The sequence below is a fragment of the Stegodyphus dumicola genome, chromosome 5 (genome assembly GCF_044657685.1).
Source record: "Stegodyphus dumicola isolate Sdum_Otavi_A_Nest chromosome 5, ASM4465768v1".
Lineage (NCBI taxonomy): Eukaryota > Metazoa > Arthropoda > Arachnida > Araneae > Eresidae > Stegodyphus > Stegodyphus dumicola.
The window spans coordinates 72,732,200-72,757,597 of NC_140772.1; the positions used below are offsets into that span (position 1 = coordinate 72,732,200).

The window sequence follows — 25,398 nt, forward strand, 5'->3', positions numbered from 1 at the left end:
ACACCACAGCCAAGTTGGAAAAGAATAACACTTTTATCACCGTGAACGGACAGTGTGTGAAAGCCCTTGTTGACTCAGGTGCCGATTATTCTGTCATATCTGAACAGTTATGTCGACAGCTAAATGCTCCTATGTTTGCTGAGAATGGACCTGTATTGAAAACTGTCTGTGGTAAAACTGTAGCTGCCTCGGGACACTGTGTATTGAAAGTTGATTTGAATGGGACTAAGAAGCCGTTTAAATTCATTGTGTTTCCTGAATGTAGTCATCAAATGATACTTGGATGGAACTTTTTCCGTGCCGCTGATGCCGTTATCGATTGTGGAAATCAAGAACTTACACTTGCAGAAATCCTTCCAGACATTGAATATTTAAATAAGTCACAGCTCTCCTTGTTTGCCGCAACCGATTATGTAATTAAAGCAAACACCGCAAAGCGAATATGTGCTTTGATTTCAGAGCTACGGGAAGCAGATGAAGCTATGATTGTTGGAAATAGAGTTCTTATGTGCGAAAAAGAACTATCGATACCAGCCTCAATTGTCACTATAGAGGATGGTTGTGGTAAATTATGGGTAACTAATTGTTCTCGACGAACCCAACTGATACCGAAAGGGATGAATGTCGGCTATTTAACGACCATAAAAAAACAACGCTATTTGCTCCCTAAGTGATCAGGCTCCAGCAGATTCCAAGGGACATAGGTCCAGGAAAAGGTTATCTCAAGAAAACTTAAAAGAGATATTTGATACTGATTTGACCAATGCTGAGGAAGACGAGCTATTGAGTCTACTAGATGAATTTAGTGACATTTTTGACTTTAACAGTATTGCGAAAAAATCCCGATGCAATTCGGTGAAGCACAAGATGATACAAGTGACAGTGCACCAATCAAAGGCCATACTGTGTGTCAGCCACTGAGAGGCATGTGATTGCAGATGAAGTGCAACGAATGCTAAAAGAAGATGTGATACAACTTCTAGATAGTCCATGGTCATCTCATGTCGTGCTTGTGAAGAAGAAAAATGGTGAATGGCGTTTTTGTGTCGATTACAGAAAATTGAACAAGGTAACTAAAAAGGACGTCTATCCGTTACCTCGCATCGATGATGCTTTGAACTGCCTGGCTGGTGCAAAACTTTTCTCTATGATGGATCTGAAGTCAGGCTACTGGCAAATAGATGTTGATGATAAAGACAGAGAAAAGACAGCTTTTGTGACTCCAGATGGTCTCCATGAATTTAAAGTCATGCCGTACGGATTATGCAGTGCTCCAGCCACATTTGAACAGATGATGGACACGGTACTAAGAGGTCTCAAATGGAATATTTGTCTTTGCTACCTCGACGACATAATCGTGTACGCACCTAATTTCGAAGAACATCAAAAGCATTTGAGGGAAATACTGAAATGTATCCAAAGAGCAGGACTGATGCTAAATTCCAAGAAATGTTCATTCGGCAAAAAGAAACTGACTATACTGGGACACTTAGTCGATCAAAATGGGATATATCCCGATCCACAAAAGGTAGAGGCTGTAGCAAAGTTCCCTATTCCGAAAAATATCGCCGATGTCCGAAGTTTTCTGGGCTTGTGCTCCTACTACCGACGATTTATCCAAAATTTCGCAGATATCGCAAAGCCCCTACCTGACTTGTTGAAGAAAGATGCAAAATTTTCTTGGAACACGTTACAGATTGAATCTTTCGCAACACTCAAAAGGCTGCTGACCAGTGGCACTGTTTTGGGACATTTTATTCCAGACGCAGAAACCAGGATACATTCTGATGCTAGCGGCTATGGTATCGGTGCAGTACTGGTTCAGATCCAGGATGGCAAAGAAAGACCGATAGCCTATGCATCCAGGTCCCTTAATGCAGCTGAAAGGAATTATTCCACCACACGGAAAACCCTTCACGGTAGTCACAGATCACCACTCTTTATGTTGGCTGGCCAATGTTAAGGATCCATCCAGAAGACTTGCACGGTGGGCTCTCAGGTTGCAGGAGTACGACATAAATATCGTCTACAAGAGCGGTTGGAAACACTCCGATGCAGATTCACTATCGAGGAAGCCTCTTATAGAACCAATAATTGAGAACAATGAAGACATCCCTTTCTTTGTATCAATCCTAGATTACGGGACATAAATATCGTCTACAAGAGCGGTTGGAAACACTCCGATGCAGATTCACTATCGAGGAAGCCTCTTATAGAACCAATAATTGAGAACAATGAAGGCATCCCTTTCTTTGCATCAATCCTAGATTACGGAAAAGAGCAGCAGAAGGACAAACAATTAAAATCCATCATTACAACTCTCAAGAGAGGTGACGCATATCAAAATTATCAAATAAAAAATGGTATACTGTACAAAAGAAGCTATGATCCTATGGGACAGCAGTGGCTCTTAGTGGTACCAAAGCAACTTCATAGCAAGGTTCTAAGAAGTCTTCATGATGCTCCAACCGCTGGCCATCTCGGATTTGCCAAAACGTACGACCGAATAAGGAGAAAGTACCATTGGCCACGGCTATATGGAAGCACACGGCGGTATGTATCACATTGTCGAGAATGCCAAAGACGGAAATCACCGCCGCAACGTCCACCAGGACAGATTCATCCGATAAAACCTCCTGACACACCGTTTACCAAAATTGGAATGGATCTACTTGGACGCTTTCCTGTTACTCGAAATGGGAACCGGTGGATTATAGTTTGCACAGATTACCTTACCAGATTTGCAGTCACAAAGGCAATACCGACAGCTGAGGGTGCTGAAATTGCCAAGTTTATAGTTGAAGAAATTGTACTGAAGCATGGTGCCCCTAAAGAAATGATAAGTGACCGAGGACGCAACTTCCTATCCAATGTTATTAAAGAAGTAATTCATCTATGCAAGACGTCTCATCTGCTGATGACTGCTTACCACCCTCAGACCAATGGCTTAACTGAAAGATTCAATAAAACATTGGCAGACATGTTGTCCATGTACGTAGAAGTTGAACAGAAAAATTGGGATACTGTTCTACCATTTGTAACCTATGCCTATAATTCAGCCAAACAAGACACAACGGGATTCAGCCCATTCTTTCTCATTTATGGCAGAGATATCCAGACTCCTCTCGACGTAATTTTCCCATACAGTATCGAAGATCCCGAAGATAGTTATGTGCAACATCTGATCTCTAGAGCTGAAGAAGCTAGACAGCTTGCAAAACTCCATATTCTTAAAGCGCAAACCACAGACAAGCGCCGATACGAGAGACATTGACCTGTCAGCTACAACATCGGAGACTTTGTCTGGGTCTTCACTCCAGTACGAAAGGTTGGGTTATCCGAAAATCTTCTAAGACGTTACTTTGGACCGTATTGAATAACACGACAGCTCTCTGACGTGACGTACGAAGTAAAAAGTATGGTACAAAATAAGAAACGACGGAATTCAAAAAATTGTTCACGTGTTGAGGTTGAAGCCCTATCTTGATCCGAAAGTACAACTAGACAATGAAAGAAAGCCCAATATTTCCAAGAGACCTGTTACAAGAAGCTAGACCGGAACGCTGCTTCTTCCTAAGAAAGGGATAATGTAGCGAAAATCGCTCTTTTCGACCGAGCTCCTCATAGTTAGCAGAGAAGGCGTAGGACTCGAAACCTGAAAGTACCCGGTTCGAAACCCATCAACGGCAAGATGCCCGATAATTGGTTTTTATGTAAATATCCTTGTTGTTAATGTTATCTTATTTATGTAAATTTCCTTCTTATTCTTCCAGAACATTCCAAGTCTGAAATGTTTCAGCATGTTGACCAGCTGTATATAAGTAGCTCTTCATTCAGTTCTAGTTAATAAAAAGTCTTGAGTTTAGACTTGTACTTGCCTGTTCATTTGTAGGATCCCCTCATCTACGCGACAATACATTTACGCATGCACGTTTAATGTATAAAGGACGGTATAAGCTAAGCTAAAATTATTTAATTATCTATTTCAGTTAATGTTGCAGATTGCATTGTTCATTAATCTTCTAATTTGATCTGGCTTATTATTTTTTGCAGACTATTAGAGCAATTTTATAAAAGTAAGCTTGAACTTTTGATTATGTCAAAAAGAATTTCCGATTCTGGAGCTACCAAAGGATCTACAAAGCGAAAGCATGTTCCGATGTCCATCAAACAAAAAGTGGAATTGCTGCAAAAAAAGTAAAGTCTGTAAAGTCATATCCTTTGTTTCTCTAACCATTCCAAAATCTGTTTATAAATTTCACGCCTCTTTGTGGGGGGAGGGGTCGTCGCGTCGCGCAATGAATTGGAAGTTGATCTGTCAGCACTATCCTTATCTTCAGGGCAGATGTTTTTATTTTATTCGGCTTATAGTAAATGAAGTATTTCATCTCAATGCACTCCGTCTTTGATAGGATTTAAATCAAATTCCTCGTTATTATAAATATCACGAATAAACATCAAATTCTGGTTGCAATTTTCTAATTTCGACTATGCGTAATGTATGCTTTACGCATGCACACGTTGAAAGAAATGTTTAATAAAGTGAACAAATAAATATAAAGGTTTTTTTTTTTTTTTTTTTTAAATTTTTGTACCCTTTAGATCATAATTGCTCTTTATTTTATAAATTATGGTATGGTTTCATATTTTTAATTTTATAATTTCTGCATGCCATCTTACCAGATTTAAACTGATGCTCTATAATCCGGAATCGCCGAAGACCCGATTAGTCCGGATTAAAGACTTTTGACTGTATTTACAACCTAAAAGTCACCCAAATATCATGCAATGAACCCATCAGCCAGAATTCAAACCTAAGTCAAACTACCATTGATCAGTTGTTAAAAGACAGTTACATTCATAAATATGCAAAATCTTTGAAATAAGTAATTTTTGCATGTGACAGTGGTACGATCTTCTGATACAATTTACTGGACTATCACTGTAAAAGAATGAGAATAAGAATTCATAGTTTTTCCGTTTGTACGGAGATGTTTTTTTTTTTTTTTTTTTTCAAGCTTTGATTTCAACATTTGGTTAAAATTCAAAATAAATAAACATTTGCAGATACAAAATATTAGATAACTATTGAGGATTTCGAGATTCTATTTCTAAATCCCGTTTCATCTGTCATTTTCTTAAAAAAATGATACTGAACCGAACTTCTGAGGAGGGAAATGATTACTAGAAAAGTGATTCTGATTCTTAGATCTGCTGAAGTCTTGCAGCATAAATTGTAATTCAAAATACCCACAAGTTTTATTTTCATTAAAATCCACTAATTCGATTGATGCTTAAAAGTTACAGTTTATTGTTTTAGGCAACGCATGCATTTGACCAGAAAATGCGATATATCGAGCACTGGCATTACACAGAAGTACTGTATATTTAACCATTTCAAAATGTTGAAATATATCATTTTTGAGTTTCCTTCAAGTAAGCCTTAGTGGAACTTAGTTTACGAAAATTTAAGAGTATTAAAATAGCCTCAGTATAATGCATGGCTTACCAATGTATTGTCCGTGAACACTGGCGGGCCACCGTTGCCTTTTATAAAGGGATGGACAAATTACATTCGTGCCTTATTGAGATTTGAATCTGCATCTTTTGGTATCGCACTTGGGGTCATGAACCACTTTCCTGTCTGGGCGGCAGTTAATAATAAATAGAGTTGTGTATTAACATCGATTAAGCAGACTTATTACAGGTCAGAGTCATTTCTTTACTTGCTAAAGCAATCGGTGGGATAAAATTAAGAGACTTAGTTTAATCCTTGATGATCCCCTTGCTGAAAAGTAAAGGATAAATGAAGTTTTCGTGATTTTTTTTCCTTGTGTAATATATAAAACAAGACCAGGTTCCCTAAACAAATCCTCCACAAAAGCATCCCTTTGCATAGGCATACACTCTTTGCTTGCTTTTCTTTAATCTTATAATTCAAATTCAAATGTATGTCGAATGAGATCATAAAGGTACATATTTTCTTATCAATGTTATGTGCATTTAAGCCTATATAAAATTGCCGATATTACTTCCTTTAAATAATTTCCAATTTATGCCAGTATCACAAACTGGAATACAGGCAGGATGATTCCAGACAGAAAATAGTAATATTTTTCATATAGGTGATTTTCCCATTCTAACTCATCAGCCAAAATGGAGAAACATTTCGGATATACTATGATTTACTGTAATTTTCAAATACGATCGCGATTTACCTAGCCTATATCATAGAAACTATAAGGGGCAGTTGCTTTTTTGATTACATAATTACAATTATCTGCTGTGTAATTTTAATTAAGATGTACTTACAATTACATTGTATAATTACAATTATACTGTATATCCAATTAGATTTTACAATTAAAATGTAATTATAATTGTAATTAAAAATAGTTACATTGTAATTGTAATTACAAAATAATTCCATAATATTATTACAATTACTATGTATTTTCAAGTGCATACTACAGCTACATTTGCATTTGAGATCGTGATTTTCTTGAGCAACGTAACTGCATTTATCAGAAGCAATTGCTTTCCTAATTATATAATTGTAATTACTTACTGCAGTTACAATTAGTGTAATTGTAATTAGATTTCACAAATACAGTGTAAGTATAATTTAAATGAAAGTGCATAAATTGTAATTAAAAACAGCTACTTTGTAATTGAAATTACTTAGTAATTGCAAAATGTTATTAAAATGTAAGGAACTACTCTGATATGCGCCTTCAAGTCGCCAAATTTCTCGCCATTGCTATCTAATTTTTTTGTTTACATTTCGGACTTTAAGCCTAAAATGTCTCCAAAAACACGGTTTTCGCGAATGCAAAAATCATGTTTTGAACACACAATTTAATCTAAAAATCCAAAATAGTTTCTAACCAAAATTATTTGACAAGAGTCCATATACACAGCTATATGTTTTTAACTTAAAAAAACATCTATGAATGGCACAATCTAGGCAACAAACACCTCGCTTTAATAAATTAACATAACAACAATAAATTTCAAAGAATACCATTTACACAGCATCCTGTTTAAACTTAAAAAAACATCTACGAATTGCACAATTTAGGCAACAAACGAATCTACGAACTACGCACACCTAACTTTAATAAATTAACATAACAACAATAAATTTCAAAGAATGCCATCTATACAGCGTTCTGTTTCATTTTTAAAAAACATCTACGAATTGCACCATTTAGACGGTACGCACTAATCAACAAAATAACTAAAATAAATTTCAAACCATTCAAAAAACAACAAAACGACAGAAATTCATGCTAAAAAAACAATGAATATAACATTCTATAAAATAAGAACAAGAATAAAATAAAATGCACTTACCATGAATTAATGCTTTCTCGAACAGCAGAAATACCAATTTCATGCCACCACGTAATCACTATCGTATTTATATGACAGCCAGACATACTTTTCAGAAAATTCATACTATGGTTCACAAATAAATAAAATAACAAATAATCACAAATCCCTACTTCTATCATGTACAGCCACTAAAAATAATCTTTCAGAACCTCCAAATACCCACTACTCATCAACAGGATGGCCACGACAATACTTCCTTTTGCCGAATTCAATACAACAACTTCCACCATTTTATCTTTTCCCCCTAGCTTTTCAGACACAGAGCATGACGTGAACCAACGAACTCCAGCGAAAGATTTTTCAATGTCGACAGTGTTGCCATACAACATGCAATCGCACCAAAAATCAGCGCAGAACACATATCGCCACATTTGGTGAAATTAGGGCATATATCAGAGTTGCACCAAATGTAATTTTAATTGCATACTACAAATACAATTACAATTATGATCATGATCTCATTGGGCTAAGTAATTCCAATAATCAGAGGCAATTAGTTTCCTAATTATGTAGTTATAATTAACTATTGCAGTTAAAATTACATCGTAATTAGCTAATACGATACTAATGTATTTGTGCTACAGTAATTACAGTTACATTTAATGTATTACAGTTTTATTGTAATTGCAAGTAGATGCAATAAAATTTATAATTGTAACTAGATTTAAGAATAATGCAATTACATACATTGTTGTCTTAATTAAAAAGTAGTTACATTCTAACTGTAATTGCATAATCTGATTACAGTTGGAATATAATTGGAATCACTTATTTCAAAATATTACTACAATTACAATTACTGTTGCATTAAATGTAACTGCAATTACATTTTGCCAAACTATGACCTACAGTTTGGAGAGTAATTAGGCTGAAAAATGAAAATTCTGTTTACGTACATGAACATTTAATTTTACTATAGCTGGCATAAACGCAGAAAAGATGGAGGTTTTAAACAAGCTATTTAATCTGAGTGGTTCAAAGCCTAAGCCTAATGAAAAAAAAAACCCACTTGCCTCTATCGACTAGTTAGTTTCCTATCATCTGTCAGTTTAAATTAAGAGCAGAGAGGGGAGGGCACTCTGAGACAGGCCGCATATATGCTGCTTTGCCATTTTGTGCCAAAATTGAGGTTTCTGTATATATACTGCTTTGCCGTTATGGGGAACAAAATATTTAGATGCATATATGCTGCCTTGCTTATATGAGAGCCAATATTTTCAAACACATATATATACGGCCTTGCCGGTTCAACGGATAAATGCGGCTAAGCCTAATTTTTTTTAAACCATAGCAGCCATATTTGTTTATGTTTGAAACTTAGCAAAATAGTGGATTATGTTAGTTTCTGCACCTTCAGTATTTTTTTAGCGAGTGGGACCGAAAGTAAACTTTCAGTTTTGTGCACCGAAAAATCTTTCTTGTTTCCTTCTGGCTGAATTGCTTGTTTTTGCATAGAAACCCTAATTTTAATTGTAAAAATTGTTTTAACTGTATTTGATGTTTTATGTATTTTTTCTAAATTTTTCAATTTTTAATGAAGATATTTTGAGGTTTTATGCATTTTTGCCTTACTGTGAAGCGAAAACTGAATTAATTGAATAAGAAATCTGTCTCTAATGAAATTCAAGGAAATAAATTTAAATGATATGCAGCAAAAAATGCGTATAATTTCACATTCTATACAAGAAAGTCGTGGTGTCTGCATCAGATTTTTTAAATAAGGATAAAGGGGGAAAATGAATATTGCACACCTTTGAAAGAATATTGTGCATGAGATCCCAGATTATGTGAAATCTGTAAACTTTAGCTGTTATTTCACATAAATAACTAATTTACTTTGTAATAAGTTTTTTTTCCTTTCAGTAAACAATAATCTTTTTCAGGTTGCATTTTTTAAGTAATGGCTGAAGAATATCATCAGAGCTCAGATGAAAGTCCTCCACTCTCACAGAACAGTTTTGCATATTTATGGAATGAGTAAGTATTGATGTATTCATACATGAATGTGTGAGTGTCATTTTTCTTTTCCTTTTAATTAGTTTATTTATTTTGAGAGAAGGGGATGTGAGAAATGTCTTTAGCAGAATTATTTCAAAGAATTTTGGATGTGAGATAATGCCATGTATCCTTGTTAACATAGCAAGATTTGCCATTGTGTAAAATAAAGGATGGCATGCAAAAAGCTGGCCTTGTTTGCCTACATGGGACAAGCCTACATTATTTTGATTCTTTGTTGAAGAGAATGCACTTCATTAAACTCTTCCGCGTTGTTTTTTGTATCTGAGTCTTCATACCTTTTGTGATGACTATACTATAGTTATATTTACTATACTTACTATAGTTCCTTTACACTACCCTGTATAGTGTGTAAGATCTTTATCTTCCATGTTGGCCTGGTGATTATTCATTTACCAGAGTGCTGTTGTTTAATGCAGTATCTTTAAATTTCACGTTGTAACTGTAATACCTAAGACTGAAGGCTGTAAATATATTGCATTTATTAATAATTTAAAACTCATGTAGGTATTGAAGTATTAATTGTGTAAGATAAAGGATCCCAAAATTTCAATATTGAGTTTTCAGTGAATGAGCAAGAATTAGGGTCCCCACAGCATGTTTTTACTATTGTTGCAATGATATCTGTCTGTATGTATATGTGTGACAATTTTGTCATCCACGATAGCTTTTATATCAAACTTTCAAAGATCCAAAGAAAATCCAAACATTTCTCTTCTCTACGTTTAAGTTTTCTGCATTCATATAAAGAGCTGATTACAGGGTTGCTACGCTACCTGGAAAACCGGAAAAAGTCAGGGAATTCGGAAATTGACCAAAAAATTCAGGGAAAGGTCAGGGAATTTAAGTGTTTTAGTCAAAATCTGGAAAAGTCAGGGAATTTCATACAATGATCCCGCCAAAAAAGACGAGTTTTGTGCCGACGTCAGAAGAGATCACTTTTTTGGCGAATTGTGTATCACGTGAGTGTCATTCGGGCAGCTGGCATAGAGCCAATTTTTGCAGCTCCAATTTGATTATCTTTTAGAAAGGCAAAGCAAGTTTCCCGCAACTTTTGGTTTCCAGTAACCTCGAGAATCGCATGTGCAGTGCATGAACTAAAGAAAGTACCTGTTCTCGTATAAAACAAAATGGGTTTAATCCTAGTATACGGTACCATGAAGGTTAGAATAAAAAAATATGTATTGTAAAGAAGGAAAACCTCTCTGCAACAGACGTGGCTCCGTTCCATCATAGACGGAAACAGCTGTGCATGCGCAATATATCTGTCACCAAAGCTCGAAACCGGTGTCGAAGTTCGAAGGTCACGTTATCAAGAGTTCATAAAATGAATATTGTTTAAAATTTCTTTAAACTCTAAAGGAAAAGGAAATATTTTTTTGGCGCAAGTAAATTAATTCATGGATTAGTTATTTTGAGGGGAAAAAAAAGTAAGAAAATGCGTTTTTAAAATTATTGCGAAAAATCCAAGAAAAAACGTTCTTTGATAAAACGTTTCTTCTTGGATATTTCGCAATAATTTAAAAACGGATTTTCGTAGGTTTTTTTTTTTTTTTTTGTCAAAGAACGTTTCTTAACACGTGTTTCTCAATTTCCTGTACACATCGCGGAGAGGGAAATTCTGGCCGCCAGGTTCCGTCGCCAAATGCCTTGGCAAATTTTCCCTCCGCTTTTTTCATAGACGTTGTAATGTATTTTGCAGTAATTTACAAAACAGACAATCTTCTTAGTAGAACATAAATTTTATTTCTAGTTCTCGGTGATATACAAATTTTATACAATTCTTAAGTGGCAAAATTTTAACAATAATTATATTTATTTATTAAATAACAAGATATTACACCCTCTCCCCCCTCCAGATAAACTTTAATCTATATTTTTATAAATTAAAGTTTACTTTTTTTTTTTTTTTTTTTTTTTTTTTTTTTTTTTCAAAACAACAATATCAGCACAATACAGAATTGAAATACAAGATATAATATAAGATATACTGAGGAAGAGAGGAAGGAACAAAATATTTTTTTATCTCTATAAACAAATTATTTAATCAGGCCAGGGAGTACGACTTAATGCGTCTACATTTTTATGGATTTTACCACTTCGATGAACGATCGTGTAATTGTAGGGTTGTAGTACTAGTGCCCATCTCATAAGTCATGGATTTAAACTCACATTATTTTTGAGCCAAACTAAGGGATTATGATCGGTCATGATGAGGAATTTATTATGCCCGTCTAAATAACATTGAAGTTTCTTTACAGCAAATATTATGGCGGCGCATTCCATTTCTGTGGTAGAGTACTTTTTTTCAGTTTCTGTAAACTTCTTACTGAGGTATAATACTGGATGTTCATTGTCTCGTTCATCTTTTTTAGCTAAAATGACACCCATACCAGAGTCTGAAACATCAGTTTGCAAAATAAACTCCTTATTGAAATCAGGTGAGTGTGACAGAAGCTTTTGTGGCAGTTTTTCTTCTTCAACAACTTGCTCTTGTCTGTTTAGTTTTTTTTTAAAACTTCTCCTTGACTTGCATCTCAACTCCACAACTTGGCAATTCATCTGGAACTTTTCACTGAGAATCATTTAATTTTGTCGGTTCTTCTAGTTTCTCCATTTCGGTTTCTCTATTTCGATCTTCCTCACGAGATCTTTTTATTTGAGATCGTGTCAAAACTGCATTTATTTTTTCTAAATTTAAGAATGATTTATTTTTGAACAATTGGGCAGTTTTGTTACCCAATACATATATTCCTGGATCATTTGTAACAACAGCTGCCTTTGTCTTTATATGACCAAGTTCGCAATTAATTTCAACTTCCGCTAACGGTAGACACACTAAATGGTCATTTAAAAGATATTGTACCCAGACATGTTCTCCAGTCATTTTTGCGTTATCTATGTATTTCCGAGAAATAACATCAACAGTGGCTCCTGTGTCTCGAAGAATAGGTATTTCATGCCCATTAACTAAACCATTAATTGTATATGTCTCTTAACAAATCATCATTCGAAGATACGCAATTTATCTTTTCATTTGGTTTTAAGCGAGGACACTGAGGCTTAAAATGTTCGTATGATCCACACTCGAAACAACGTGGTCGATACCTTTTGTCATATAAATTTTCTTGGTTCTTGTTTTGAAATTGACTTCTTTGTCGGTGATCTTTCTGGTATTTTGAATCGTCCCATTTATTAGAATGCTTAAAATGAGGCGGATGCTCTATTTTTTTCACAAAATTATCATAACGCGGTTTAAATGATCCTTTGTTAATTTTCTCAGTCTGATTGACAGAAAATTTCGGTTTTATTGTTTTCCTCACATCTTCAAAATCTTCAATTTTCTTAACTATTTCAGTAGGTGAAATGATGGTTGTCCATTGATCCATAAAATGTTCTTTGAATTCAGGAGAGGTACGCTTTTTTATTTGATCAACCAGCATGAGATCTTTTAGCTGTTCAAAAGTTTTAATGTTTAATCCGTTAAGCCATCCTTCTAAATAATTCTTTAATTCATAGTAGAAATCATACTAAGTACTTTCAGTAGATTTTTGGTGTTTATTAAATAGTTGTCGAAATTTTTCCGCACTTAATTTAAATCGTTGTAACAGTAAAGTTTTTTCATATTCATACTTTTTCGCGTCCTCTTCTGGTTCTCTAGCAATAAGCTGAACAGTGTCTGGAGGCAGCAATGAAATAAGTTGAGTCACTTGATTTTCAGCAGGTATATTCATTATTTTAGCTTGATGCTCAAATAACACCAGAAATAAACTTATTTCATCTTCTTTAGGGTTGAAACGTGGCATGACATCGTGAATTCTGATTTTTAAAGGCTGCTCAGGTAACTGCGTAGTTTCTACCAGCTGTGCTGTGGTAGCCATTGCTTCCAGCTGAAGTTTCTGTAGCTCAAAGGCTCTAATTCGCTCTTCTCTTTCAAACTCTTCTTTTCTTTCTTCTCTTTCACATTTCTTTTCTCTTTCTTCTCTTTCGCGTTCTTTTTCTTTTTCTTCCCTTTCGCGTTCTTCTCTTTTTTTTTTCTTTCTTCTCTTTCGCGTTCTTTTTCTCTTTCTCCCCTTTCGCGTTCTTCTCTTCTTTCTCTTTCGCGTTCTTTTTCTCTTTCTTCCCTTTCGCGTTCTTCTCTTATTTCTCTTTCTTCTCTTTCGTGTTCTTTTTCTCTTGCTTCTCTTTCGCGTTCTTCTTTTCTTTCCCTTTCTTCTCTAATTGCAGCCAGTAGTTCTCGAGTAAATTCCTCATCATAATCGGGACTATTAGTAATCATTTTATGCAATTGAGCAATCTTAAATTCAGGTTTCACGGTTAAACCTAACTCTTCTGCTAGTACTTTTAAATCCTGTTTTTTACTCCTAACTAAGAATGACATGTTGACACAAGTTACCTTTAAAAGACTTCCTTTTGAAATACAATCTAAAAGCTCCTACTTATATTAAAAATATATATTTTTTGGAGAGACATAATTTCTCAAATACGAAATTCGCACTAACCAATTGGAGAGAATTATTTAAACAACTTTGCCAGATTGGCACAAATTACTATAATACTACGTCAGGTTGACGTCTTAACTCACTATTCACAAGCATCGTTAGGTATAACTATATAAACATGCTTGCCAGTTAGGCAATACAATGGAATTTTACCCACATCAGTTTGATGACTTTACTATCTATCTCCACGCCTGGTTGGCGATAACAAAAACAATTTTTGCCAGTTTGGCAATACAACTTTTAGAATATAAAATCTGTAATACGTCGGGATGACGTTACTATCTATCACACGCCTAGATGGCGAAAACTAAGAAAAAAAATCTTTTGCCAGTTCTGCAGTATAATTAAATCACACTACGTCAGTTTGACCTTATTACTCATTTTCACGCGCCTGCTTGGCAACAAATTCAAAAACTCAGCTAGCAGTTCCTTTTTTTATAAATGCCGGGATGGCTTACACATATCATTTATCGACATAAAAATTCAATACAAATAAAAGTAAAGCATAAATAATAATTTCAAAATACTTCTTTACCACCAATATCAATTATAAATTTAAGCTGAATAATTTTGGGGTCAGTTATTTTAAACAAAATCTTACACGATTAACTATAATTCTGAAATAAAGTATTAAAATTCAATAAAAGCTTTTTTAAGAAAACCAAAAGTTAATCTTATCTTCAGAGATCAGCAGTATCCTGTTTTGACAGATTTTTGCTCGAACGCAAGTTATAGAAGCACATAAGATAACCTTTGAACGATCCGCTTCAAATCTGGCTTTAAAACGGCAGACTTCTTACATCCATTTCCCCTTGAAATAAACAAACTTGGCAATTGGTATTAGCAAACTTGTTCTAAAAAATTCAGTAAATTTCTGGGATTAGGAGACCAGCACCATCAAAATTGATAATTGCACTCCTAATTTCCAGTATCTCGGTGGAACCTTCAATTTATTAAGACTGTAATGTATTTTGCAGTAATTTACAAAACAGACATACTTCTTAGTAGAACATAAATTTTATTTCTAGTTCTCGGTGATAGACAAATTTTATACAATTAAGTGACAAAATTTTAATACTACTCCTAGCTGGCAAAATCTTCAGAATTCTAATCTTTTTTAAAACAATATTTCACATTGCTGAGTAACGGTTTAATACAAATATGGCATTGCCACTTCAACAATAATTATATTTATGTATTAAATAACAAGATATTACAACGTTCTTTGGTTAGAATAATCTCCATGTATGGTACAGCAGGATTTGGCGACATGATGATGAGCAATAAACGGGTCATTTTGTTCTTGGCGACAATTTTCAAAATCGTGCAAAGGCCGTACCGTATACTAGGATTTTACCGCAAAATCTTTTTTTCTTTTCTTTTTAATAAATATCTTGTCATTTTGCAGTAAAATAAAAAAAATAGTAATATGTCATCTAGGCTAACCGTGTAATATAACTATATTCGCTAAAATATCGTTGATTATTCTAATTCAATTTTTAAGTAATTATCTTTATTTTTATGTTATTCATATCATTTAATGTGGCTTCTTCCCTCTAAATTTATTTACCATTAGTAAATAATATTTCCAAATTTCAGGAAATTTTCTCTGCCATAATCCTGAAATTAATTCTAGCAGTATGATGACATCACGAAACTTAATGCACATATTTTTTCTTTATGTATGCTGCAAAATAAATATAAAATACCTTAATTTAGTAAAAAAATATCATTAAATAGATTTCTTTCTTTCTTTTAGCTGTAGAATGTCTGCAAAAAAAGCCTTATTTTATTCCAGATTGGGCAGATTCTAATCTCAATCTTCAGTGGAGAAAACAACACCTATTATAATTATATTTGTGTTTTCAAGTATTAAGGTGCCTTTTAAGAAGACACATCACACAAATTAAATTTACCTAAAATCTAACCTAACTTTTAGCATTGTGTTGTGATTTATAAGAACCGTATTAGCCTCGTGTTGAACTGGTGATCATGAGTAATAATTAAATAAAACGTACAGTTGTTATCCAATGTATATATCTTAAATTTTATTAAGTTTCTTAAGTGGAAAAGTAAACAAACTTATCAAACAAAGTGTACCAAGAATAATTAAGAATAAATGTCCTCTCGGATTTATTGAATAATTAAGTGAATTTGCTACACAGTACATGTAATACCATAATTAATTTACCTCTTAGCACAGCCAATGTTCATTACGCGCATAGACTGGAATTTTCTCGAAACATACCTGGAAAACCTGGAAAAGTCAGGAAATTTCATTCTCCTGTTTTAGTGGCAACCCTGTGATTAGATTTGGGGTAAAATTAGACAAACAGAAGTGTTGCTTTAGTTGGCTCATAATAGTTTTTAAATAAAAACTATAATCCAAAACTTTTGAATTTTACTATTTAAGACTATTTTATTTTATATAAATGGGAACAACATATTAGATTTTGGCTAAAATTGTTAAACCTAAGGTGATATCTCATTTAAAGCTCTGAATAAATTTTCATGAAGAATGTATAGTGATGTTAATTAATGTAAAACTTCTCAGATTTGGTATTTAAAACTTACATATGATAAATTTTATAATCATGATTGGGAATAGTGTATTTGATTATATATGATATAGGTTATATAGATTTTGAGTATATATGATAAACATGAAGTGGTACTTTATGTGGAACTCTTAACAGATTTTTGTAAGAAAATAATCATTATAACAACAGTTTAATCTAAAATAATGCAACTCATATGAAAGTTATTTCTATTGTATCTAAGATTAAAAACTATAACATGAAGTAAAAATATGTGCAAGAAAAAAAAGGGGGATCCTTTTTTTTATCCCACTTGTACTGGATAAAAGGGAAAGTGAAATAGTTGGCATAAACTGTGAAGTTCACCCAGTGAATTATTCTTGGCACAAAGTAAAAAATGTGAGGTAAATTTCTGAATTGCTGATTAAGTTTCTCAGCAAATTGTACAGAATTTTTTGGGGGGACATAAACTGAGTTGTAGAGTTGAAATATGGTGAAAAAAATGGCATGGCATTTCAGAGAAAGTCCGATTTTGTATCAAAATACGTATGTTAGAATAACACTATATGTAAATCTGATATATATTCTTGAGTTGAGCTTTCAAGACTAGTAACGCAATATTGATTGGCTGAGTAGAGCAAGAAATATAACTGTCCCCCACCTTTTTTTTGAGTGGGGAAGCTGAGTGTATCATGATATATTTTAATATTTCATGAGAATCTGCAGAAATACTGTATCCTCTAAGGATATTTTTACATCTTCTGGAATGAAGGAAAAACTTTTGTATTTATTAAGTTTTATGTTGCGGATTCAATTTCAGTGCATATAATAGGGCTTGTCTTCGTCTGCAGCTTTTGTTGGAGTGTATGAAGACTTGTAATGTGACTCAAGTCTTCTTGTCACCTTATCTAGCCATATACGGTAGATTTTCAGACAATAATTTAAATGAGGATACTTCAACAAGAGTACAATTTGGCATTTCTTGGTAGGCGACCAATAGGTTCGGGATGTATTTATCTGGATTTTTAGAGTTGTTTCAAATGATATGATGCAGTATATAAGGGTTCGTACGATCCTTAAGTTTTTTGGAATCGATTTTTGGTCCTTAAGAGTCCTTAATTTCAGCCAAAATCGGCAGAAGGTCCTATTTCTGTCTGTTTTTACAACTGCCATTTATTTTAGTGGGAATTAGCATTTTGGAAGTATGTTTTTGGCGATTCATTGATAAATATGGTTATCTTTTGAATGGGTTATAATTTGTTCCTATTTCTAATGTAAATGTGGGATACTCTAGTTTTTGAGGAAGAAATAAAACATAAGCATTTAGAAATTATTTCGCTTTTAGAAATAATTTCTATTATTTAGTGAAGAGATCTTAAACAACTTTTCTCTTTTGGAGATGTGAATTCTTTTATTGAACGGCTCTAAATTTGGCAACTTATCAACATTTTGGCGATTTTTAAGATCAGTTTCTATAGTAAATTTTTAATTCTAAGATCTGGGAATTTTTCTACGATTTTTTTTTTAAACATTGTAACATTGATAAATTTCATTAAAATAATGGTAATATATTGAAAATATATTTAAAAATTAACATTAAAATGTTACATTTTTATTTTTTGCTGTCATATTATAAAGCTCTATTTTGGCCACTTATTATACAATGTTTTGAATCTGAAAAATAAACAAAGTATAATGCTATAAAGCACAATTTACGAAACAGTTCTTAGCAAAAGCAAAATAGCTATGTAATTAAATAAAAATATCCTCTTTTTAATTTTTCCTTGATAAGAGTTTTCTCATGTTATTGTCTCAATTCTCAGAATATGCATCAGTTTTCTCTATAAAATTAATTTTACACATTTTCCCTATTTCTGGCTGTTTGCTGTTACAAAATTGGTATTGGTAATTTTGCTTCGGGACATTAGACATTACATCTTGAAGAAGGTTGCAAGTTGGAAAGTTCAGAAGGATTTGAAAGCAAGATTTATAGACCCACGATTCTAGAAGATTCTAGAAAATGTGACAAAATGAAAGATGTCTCTATGGTATTAACATGTAATGGATGTATTTTACAGAAAGTTTGCAGCGAAGTTCTTACTTTTTGGAGAACATCTGGAAGAACAATGAAAACATAATATTTGAATGTTTTACTTCTGATACTAAAATCTTTTTCTTAACGTGCTCATCTTCCCTTTATTTTCTCTTCTTTTCACTAGACACAAGCATGGAAAATATCAAAAATGCTTCTAATCTTATCATATGGACAGGCAATTATAGAAAGGAATTTTTTGATTAATAAAGAAATTGGAAACTGGCAATTTAAAAGATTAATGTAATATGTCTTAATACATACAACTAGTTTGACTCTAGGCATTGCCTCACCTGGTGCAATCACGTGGAACATTAAACTTATTTCTGTAGATCTAAAATTTTGCTGGCTAGTGCCTTTCAAAATTCTGCTTCCAGTGCCTGCTCTAAATTCTAAAAATTTTGCCATTTCTAGATTTTGTTGCTCGGTGTGTCACTAAATTCTAAAAATTCTGCTACACCAGCTCTGTAACCGACCTTTACCATATATATTTCATATTTCTTCTGAATGTTCCTATTACTAAAGAAATAAAATTAGCAGCTTTTTCTATACATTCTAAATGCATTTAGTTTTTTTAGAATAACAGAAATCCAAAAATTCTAAAATGAAAAGGAAGCGTATTGAATAAAGAAACCGAATACATACAAAGAAAGAAAATTATTCTTAATATATAGTTATTATTATGTAAATTACCCACTTTTATAATTTCAGCCTTTACTATAATTTTGCATTTCTGTTTCCTCCCCAGAATGCAAATCACTTAGACAGTTTTTAAGGTTTTTGATATGTAAGGCAGAATGTGTTTTTAATCTCCACTTGCTCGCTGCATTAGTTCCTGTCAGCTCTGATAATTTGTAATTTTTTTGTCTGCATTATCGCTGCTGACATTTGAATTTGTTATGACAATAGAGTTACTGAGCCAGCCTAAATTAAAATTAAATTGTCTAGTCTTTGACCACTGGTCCACATTTTTTGTTTGAATTTGACTGTTCTTGTTTAATAACATCACCACAAGTTGCAATTAATTTTGTTAGCATAAGAGCATGCCTTTAAATTCTTTTTAAATAAGAAGCTTATTTAAACTTTTGTAGTTACTTTCAGACATGGCGATAATTTACTTCACATGTGTAGGGGGGTTTTGAACTATTTAACTTTTACCAGATCAAGTAAACCCTCATAGGTACATTGTGGAGAGGTTGACAAGTTAGGAGATAAAACAGGCTGAAACTGATGGCAACATTGTTTTGCGTATTGAGACAAATTTCTAATTGTTAGAGGAGATGCTTAAGGAGAAGGAATTCGATATAAATTAGCCAAAATGTCTGGGCAGGCTTCAAATTAAAAAGACGCATAGATATCTCGTTGAGTGTTGTTGCTTTTAATGTGTAATTATCCTAATATCATTTAAGAATCAATAGCATAAATTGCATGTATTTTAAACTGTGAAATTTTATTAGATTGTGATTTTAATAGGGCTTTTTAAAGAGTGTTGTTAAATAAGTAAAATTTAATAGTGGTCATGTAAATCCATAATGACTAAGGTTATCTAACTACCTAATTTAATTATTTATTACTAACTGCTTACCCTTCAAAATTATGTCTGCATATTAAAGCGAGTTATTGCCTTTCATTAATCTTTATCATAGTACAAGATAAAACACAAAAATGTAAAATTTCATATCAAACTTATTCTTCATATCTAGCGAGACCTGAAATAATACAAAGCAACTTAGTATTACCTCTGGTGCTTTAGTGGCTTATTGAAACGACAAAGTGTATTAACTGGGTTACAACCCCTGGAACTCTACACGAAGCTACATAACTAACTGCATCAGACAGAGCCCAACTAACTTTCAAAACATGCCAACCGTGCCCACATCAGGTCTTTCAGTTTTGTTCTGATCAGCAGGTCTCTCTCTAGAAAAAGAACAATGGTCACAACAGCCAGCCTTTTGTTAAAATTATCCGGATTATGATTTTACTTCTCTTTTTAACCTATGCCGTTTGACATAAAATCTACCTCTTATTTACTAAACCTCCAGATTGAGCAAGTGTGTGACAAAATGAGACATTAAAAAAATCAGCATGAAACTAACTATTAGTAAAACGTACATAAAATGTCACTTATCTTCTTTCAAATATGCCGAACTATTATAAGTGTAAAATATGTAATGGTATTTGATAAATTTCATAAAGTGTATTTTATTCTCAAACTTATTATGTTAATTAAGATATGTTTAATAATAATATAGCCTGCTTGCGGATATATTTTATTTTTTGGATGGTATTACACAAGTGAAGTTCAGGCATAGATAATATTTTCAATTGAATGTATAAATTTGCTGTTTGCTCATAGGTCCTTAATTTTTTCATTAATGGTCCGTAAAAGTTCTTAAAATTACTTAATTCCTATGTGCAGAAATGTGTACGAACCCTGGTATATGTTTTAGAACTTGGTTGTACCATTTAAGTAATCCAGATCTTTGTTGATGCAATCTTTTGTGGTCACAAATCTAGGACTTGCTCCTAATCTAGCATAAAATTGTGTTAGTTCTGAAGTAAAATTGGTACCTTGGTTACAGGCTATTATCCGAGGTATGCCCGTTCTTATAAAGGTTTCTGATAATGTATCACATGTTGATTTTGTTATAATTGTTCTTAAAGGGACCACTTCTGGCCACATAGAATGTTGGTCAACTAAGCATAGTCTACATATATGTGCTTATGTGCTGATGGAGGATATTTATTTTTATTTATACTGTCTCTCATATGAGGCAGGATGTATTTCGATTCTCTTGAAAACTGGGTTGACTTAGTTATGTTTTGATTAGTATTAAAAGTGGTTTCGTTTAGATATTTGCCTCTGTTTACAAAATATAGATCAATTTCCTTACATTTTAACCTTTTTTCATATTTTAATATTGATGTAAGTTGCAGTTTCTTTATCTGATGGTTGGAAAATTTTGTCTCAGATTATTAGTTGACACAATGTATTAAAGTCTTTAACTTCGCATAATTGACAGTAATGCTGGAAATTTGCAGATAATCTAGATGAAAATTGAACATGTGACTGTTTGGGATTGCACCTCGCTCTTCAAAAATTTGTTAAACTTTCAGAAGCAGAAGAAGATATTCCTTTTGAATGGGTTTATAACATTTTAGTTCATCATTATTATAAAATAATATATTAGTTGCCTTATTACCTAAAATGTTAATCAAATTTTCAGATTTGGGTTCCTGTGTCAATTTTTTGACAGTGGATGTTCTGTCCGATGTTTGAAAAAGCAAATTGAAGTTTTCCAATCTTCCAGGAACTGGAATTGTTAAAGTTTTAATTTATTTTATCAAATTTTCTAAATATTTTCCCGAACCTGTAATGATATCTTTATCCATATGAGATTCACCTTTAACTGCATTCTGACTTCTAGTTTTTTCCAATTCTAATTCTTTCTCTAGCTGTACTAATTTTAATTCCTCGAAATGAACTTTTTGAGCTTCTGAGGCTAATTGTGTATCCCTAATTTTTATTTTGTTTTCTTCTCTGATTTCCCTTTGCTCAACTATTGAGTTTAATAACCTGGTTACAAATACTGGATCACCTTAGAAATTTTACTCTCCTCAATTTTACATATTAATTGAACCACTATTAAACTAGTGGTTGATGTATCTTCAATTTCACCAAGAAGCGTTATTAAACCTTCTTTTTTAATATTCTTAAACATTTTATTTTCATTTCATATGTACAGTACAAATCTAGACACGTTGAGACTTCAGCGACTCCAGATTTGGGATTTTTTCTGATAATAGATCATCAATTTAAATCTGATAAGATGGCATGCAGAAATTAAACAATTAAAAATATGAAATCGTAGTTTATGAAATAAAGAACAATTATGTTCTAAAGAGTATCAAAATTTACAAAAAAAAAAAAAAAAAAAGCTTAATATTTTTTTGTTTTCTTTATTAAACATTTCTTTCAATGTAAGTTGTTTAAGTTGCTTCCATAAAAATTCAAAAAGTTTCTTATGTCATATACAGTTGACTTTCCAATGCCATAACTCAACACATAATTTTGAGACAAATATGCCTTTATCCATTTTTTGCAGCAATTCTACTTTTTGTTTAATGGACATTGAAACATGGTGTCGCTTTGTAGATCCTTTGTCAGCTCCGGAACTGGAAACTCTTTTCGATATAATCGAAAGTTCAAGCTTAATTTTTATAAAACTGCTGAAATAATAACAGTCTGCAAATATAATAAGCTGGATCAAATTAGAAGATTAAGGAGCAGTGCAGTCTGCTACATTAACTGAAATGCCTTAGAATCAGTTAAAATAAATTTAGCCTAGCTTAATGGCATCCGTTGTACATTATTTTCTGTGTATCACAAGACTGGCGACGAAAGCCAAGTTGTTCCGCTGAATATTTTCTTGCTCGTATTGCATACTGAATTAAGCCTGACTTGTATTAATTATTTACTATACTTACGTTTATTTCTTGCACATACTTAAACTAATCTGAGCCCTGAATAAATAAACTCCCACATATACTTAAGGCTTTATCTATTGTCGACGCTAGATACCGCCTGGTACAGTCTCTAAATTCTGCTACAAAGTGACTTCCTAAGTTCGAAGTTTTCGCAGCGCCTAATCTTTGGATCTCTTTGTTCCCCCCTAAATTATAAAAACCTTCTCATCCCTTAATTTTCCTGCTCAGTGCTTCCCCAAATTCCAAAAATTGTGTCTTCCCTAAAATCTGCCGCCGCTTCTGCATTTATGGTGAATAACATATCAGTTATTCTTAATTAAAATAGCACTAAATGTAATCTTTTGGCCTATAAGTTTCATTAATAAAATCTATTTTTAGCATATGAAAAGAAATTTTTGTTGAATTTTTCCTTGTCAACATTTGTTAGAGCAGTTAAAAATCTATAATCATCATCAAGCGTAATATTAGCAGAAAAGGTTGCTTTACTCTTGTTATTCAATTACTAATATAAAAAAAAAAGTTTAGATATCACTGCATGAGTTATTTCTGAAGCTGTCATGTATTGATAAACATGCAGTGTTGAAAGCAAAATATGATAAATAATGACTCGCTAGGTCGGGGTCAGGCATATAAAATAGGTGAATGTTTCAGTTTGAGATGTAATGCCAAACAGACACTCAGCTGTGGAGCCAAATTATTAATCTCACAAATTTATGCTTACATGATTGTTTTTTCATAACGATTTATTTTATTTAGTGCCTAAGTGAAATTTGGATTTTAGATTGTTCCGGATATCGGACTTTGTACTGTATATACATATTTCTCCAGTAAATTTATACTTAAGTAAAATCAAATCAAAAGGCTTCTACCTACTTTTCTTCAGTTTCTCTGCAGTCATATAATCATCTTTGTTTTTACGAATAAGAACTTGTAATGTTATTCAAGTCTTCTTGTCACCTCATCAAAGAAATTATTCACACTTCTTCATGCTTTTAAATGTTTATTACACATACAAAACTACACTACTTATAATTGAAATATGTACATTAATTAATACAAGTTGATTTCATGTTCTCTCCCTCCTAGAAAACTAAATTTTTAGTAACTCCCAGATTGAGAGTTAGCACCCTGTATTAGTTGACGTCACCCATAAATCACAAATGTATTTATTTATTTATTTTTTTGCTTTCTTTGTTACTACTGTGTATACTACTTAAATCTAACAAATTTGAGATTTGGTCTTTTGTTGGGCTTCAAATCTAAGCTGAAAACATGTTTTAACACTTTACTGACCGCTAGTGGTTCAACAGCATACGCACGTCCGACCGCCCGCAGAGTCTTTCTGATAATAAAATGCAGATGAAATAGCAAAGGGCAATTGTTTATCACACTGGCTATTGATTGATAGGCTATTTTTAGGTAGCTCCATGAAAAAAGTGATTAATAGGCTGTTGGTTGGAAGTCGTTGGCGAAAAAAAACGACAGTTAATAGACTATCAGTCGGTAGGCGTTCGCGATAAAAAGCCATTTAATAGCCGATCGGTCAGTAGGCGTAGGCAAAAGGCCGATTAATAGGCGGTTGGTCAGTAAAGTGTTAAAGGGAAGTTTCTAGCTCTTATGCTTGGCAACTCATTTTCTATGTATATTCTTATGCTGTCACAGGTAGCATGATTACAGGAAAGAATACTTTCTTTACTCTTTATATACAAGATTTCAAGAAGATTATACTACTTCTCTTTAATTTTTAGTAAAAATGTAAAACATAAATTTTACTCTTTTAAGTTATGCATAGTTAAATTATCTCATTGTGTCATATTTTTACAGATCATGCTTTACCTATTTTTTTCCCATTAATTCTAATATTTCAGCCTTAGACAATTATTTATATTTGTACTTTATAATTTTAGTACTATCTCCTGCATCTCTTGGTTAGTATCCTTGAGGGCTGTTAACTGAATATATAAGAAATCATTAAGACTGTAAAACCAACATAGTCATCTCAGTGTTTAATTCTGAAAGCTATTAACTGTGTTATCCTTTTAGCATATTCAAAACGTGCCAAGTCTTGGGAATTTCTGCAGCACTGAATATTTGATAAAAGTGTAGAAAGTTAATTCAAATGGGAAGGGAAACATGCTAATATAAAATATAAAATTAGGCAAAAAACGCAATACCCTTTAAATCATTATTATGAATAAACTTATTGCTTTTGAGACTATTTGGATGTAAGTCCACTCTCCCCCTTTTTTATGAGAACAATTGTTTTGAAAAACTGGAAGAAGAAGAACCGTTTTATATCAGAATCAGTAAAAATAGCAATGAAATATGTAAAAGCTAATATATAAGAATTTTAAGACATTGGAAT

At 32.8% G+C, this 25,398-nt stretch overlaps 1 protein-coding gene across 3 annotated transcripts in view; it reads left to right on the top strand.

The window, feature by feature from the left end:
* Positions 1–25,398, top strand: part of LOC118188852 (cellular tumor antigen p53-like) — a 171,204-nt gene that overhangs the window by 11,417 nt on the left and 134,389 nt on the right. For 2 of the 3 annotated variants that reach the window (XM_085816765.1, XM_085816763.1), the window contains exon 2: positions 9,282–9,375. In XM_085816765.1, the coding sequence (XP_085672891.1) occupies positions 9,299–9,375 (77 nt within the window). In that variant the 5' untranslated portion in view covers positions 9,282–9,298. Of the gene's footprint in view, positions 1–9,281; positions 9,376–11,789; positions 11,856–25,398 lie in introns of those variants that run through there. The other variant, XM_085816764.1, reaches the window with a different exon arrangement.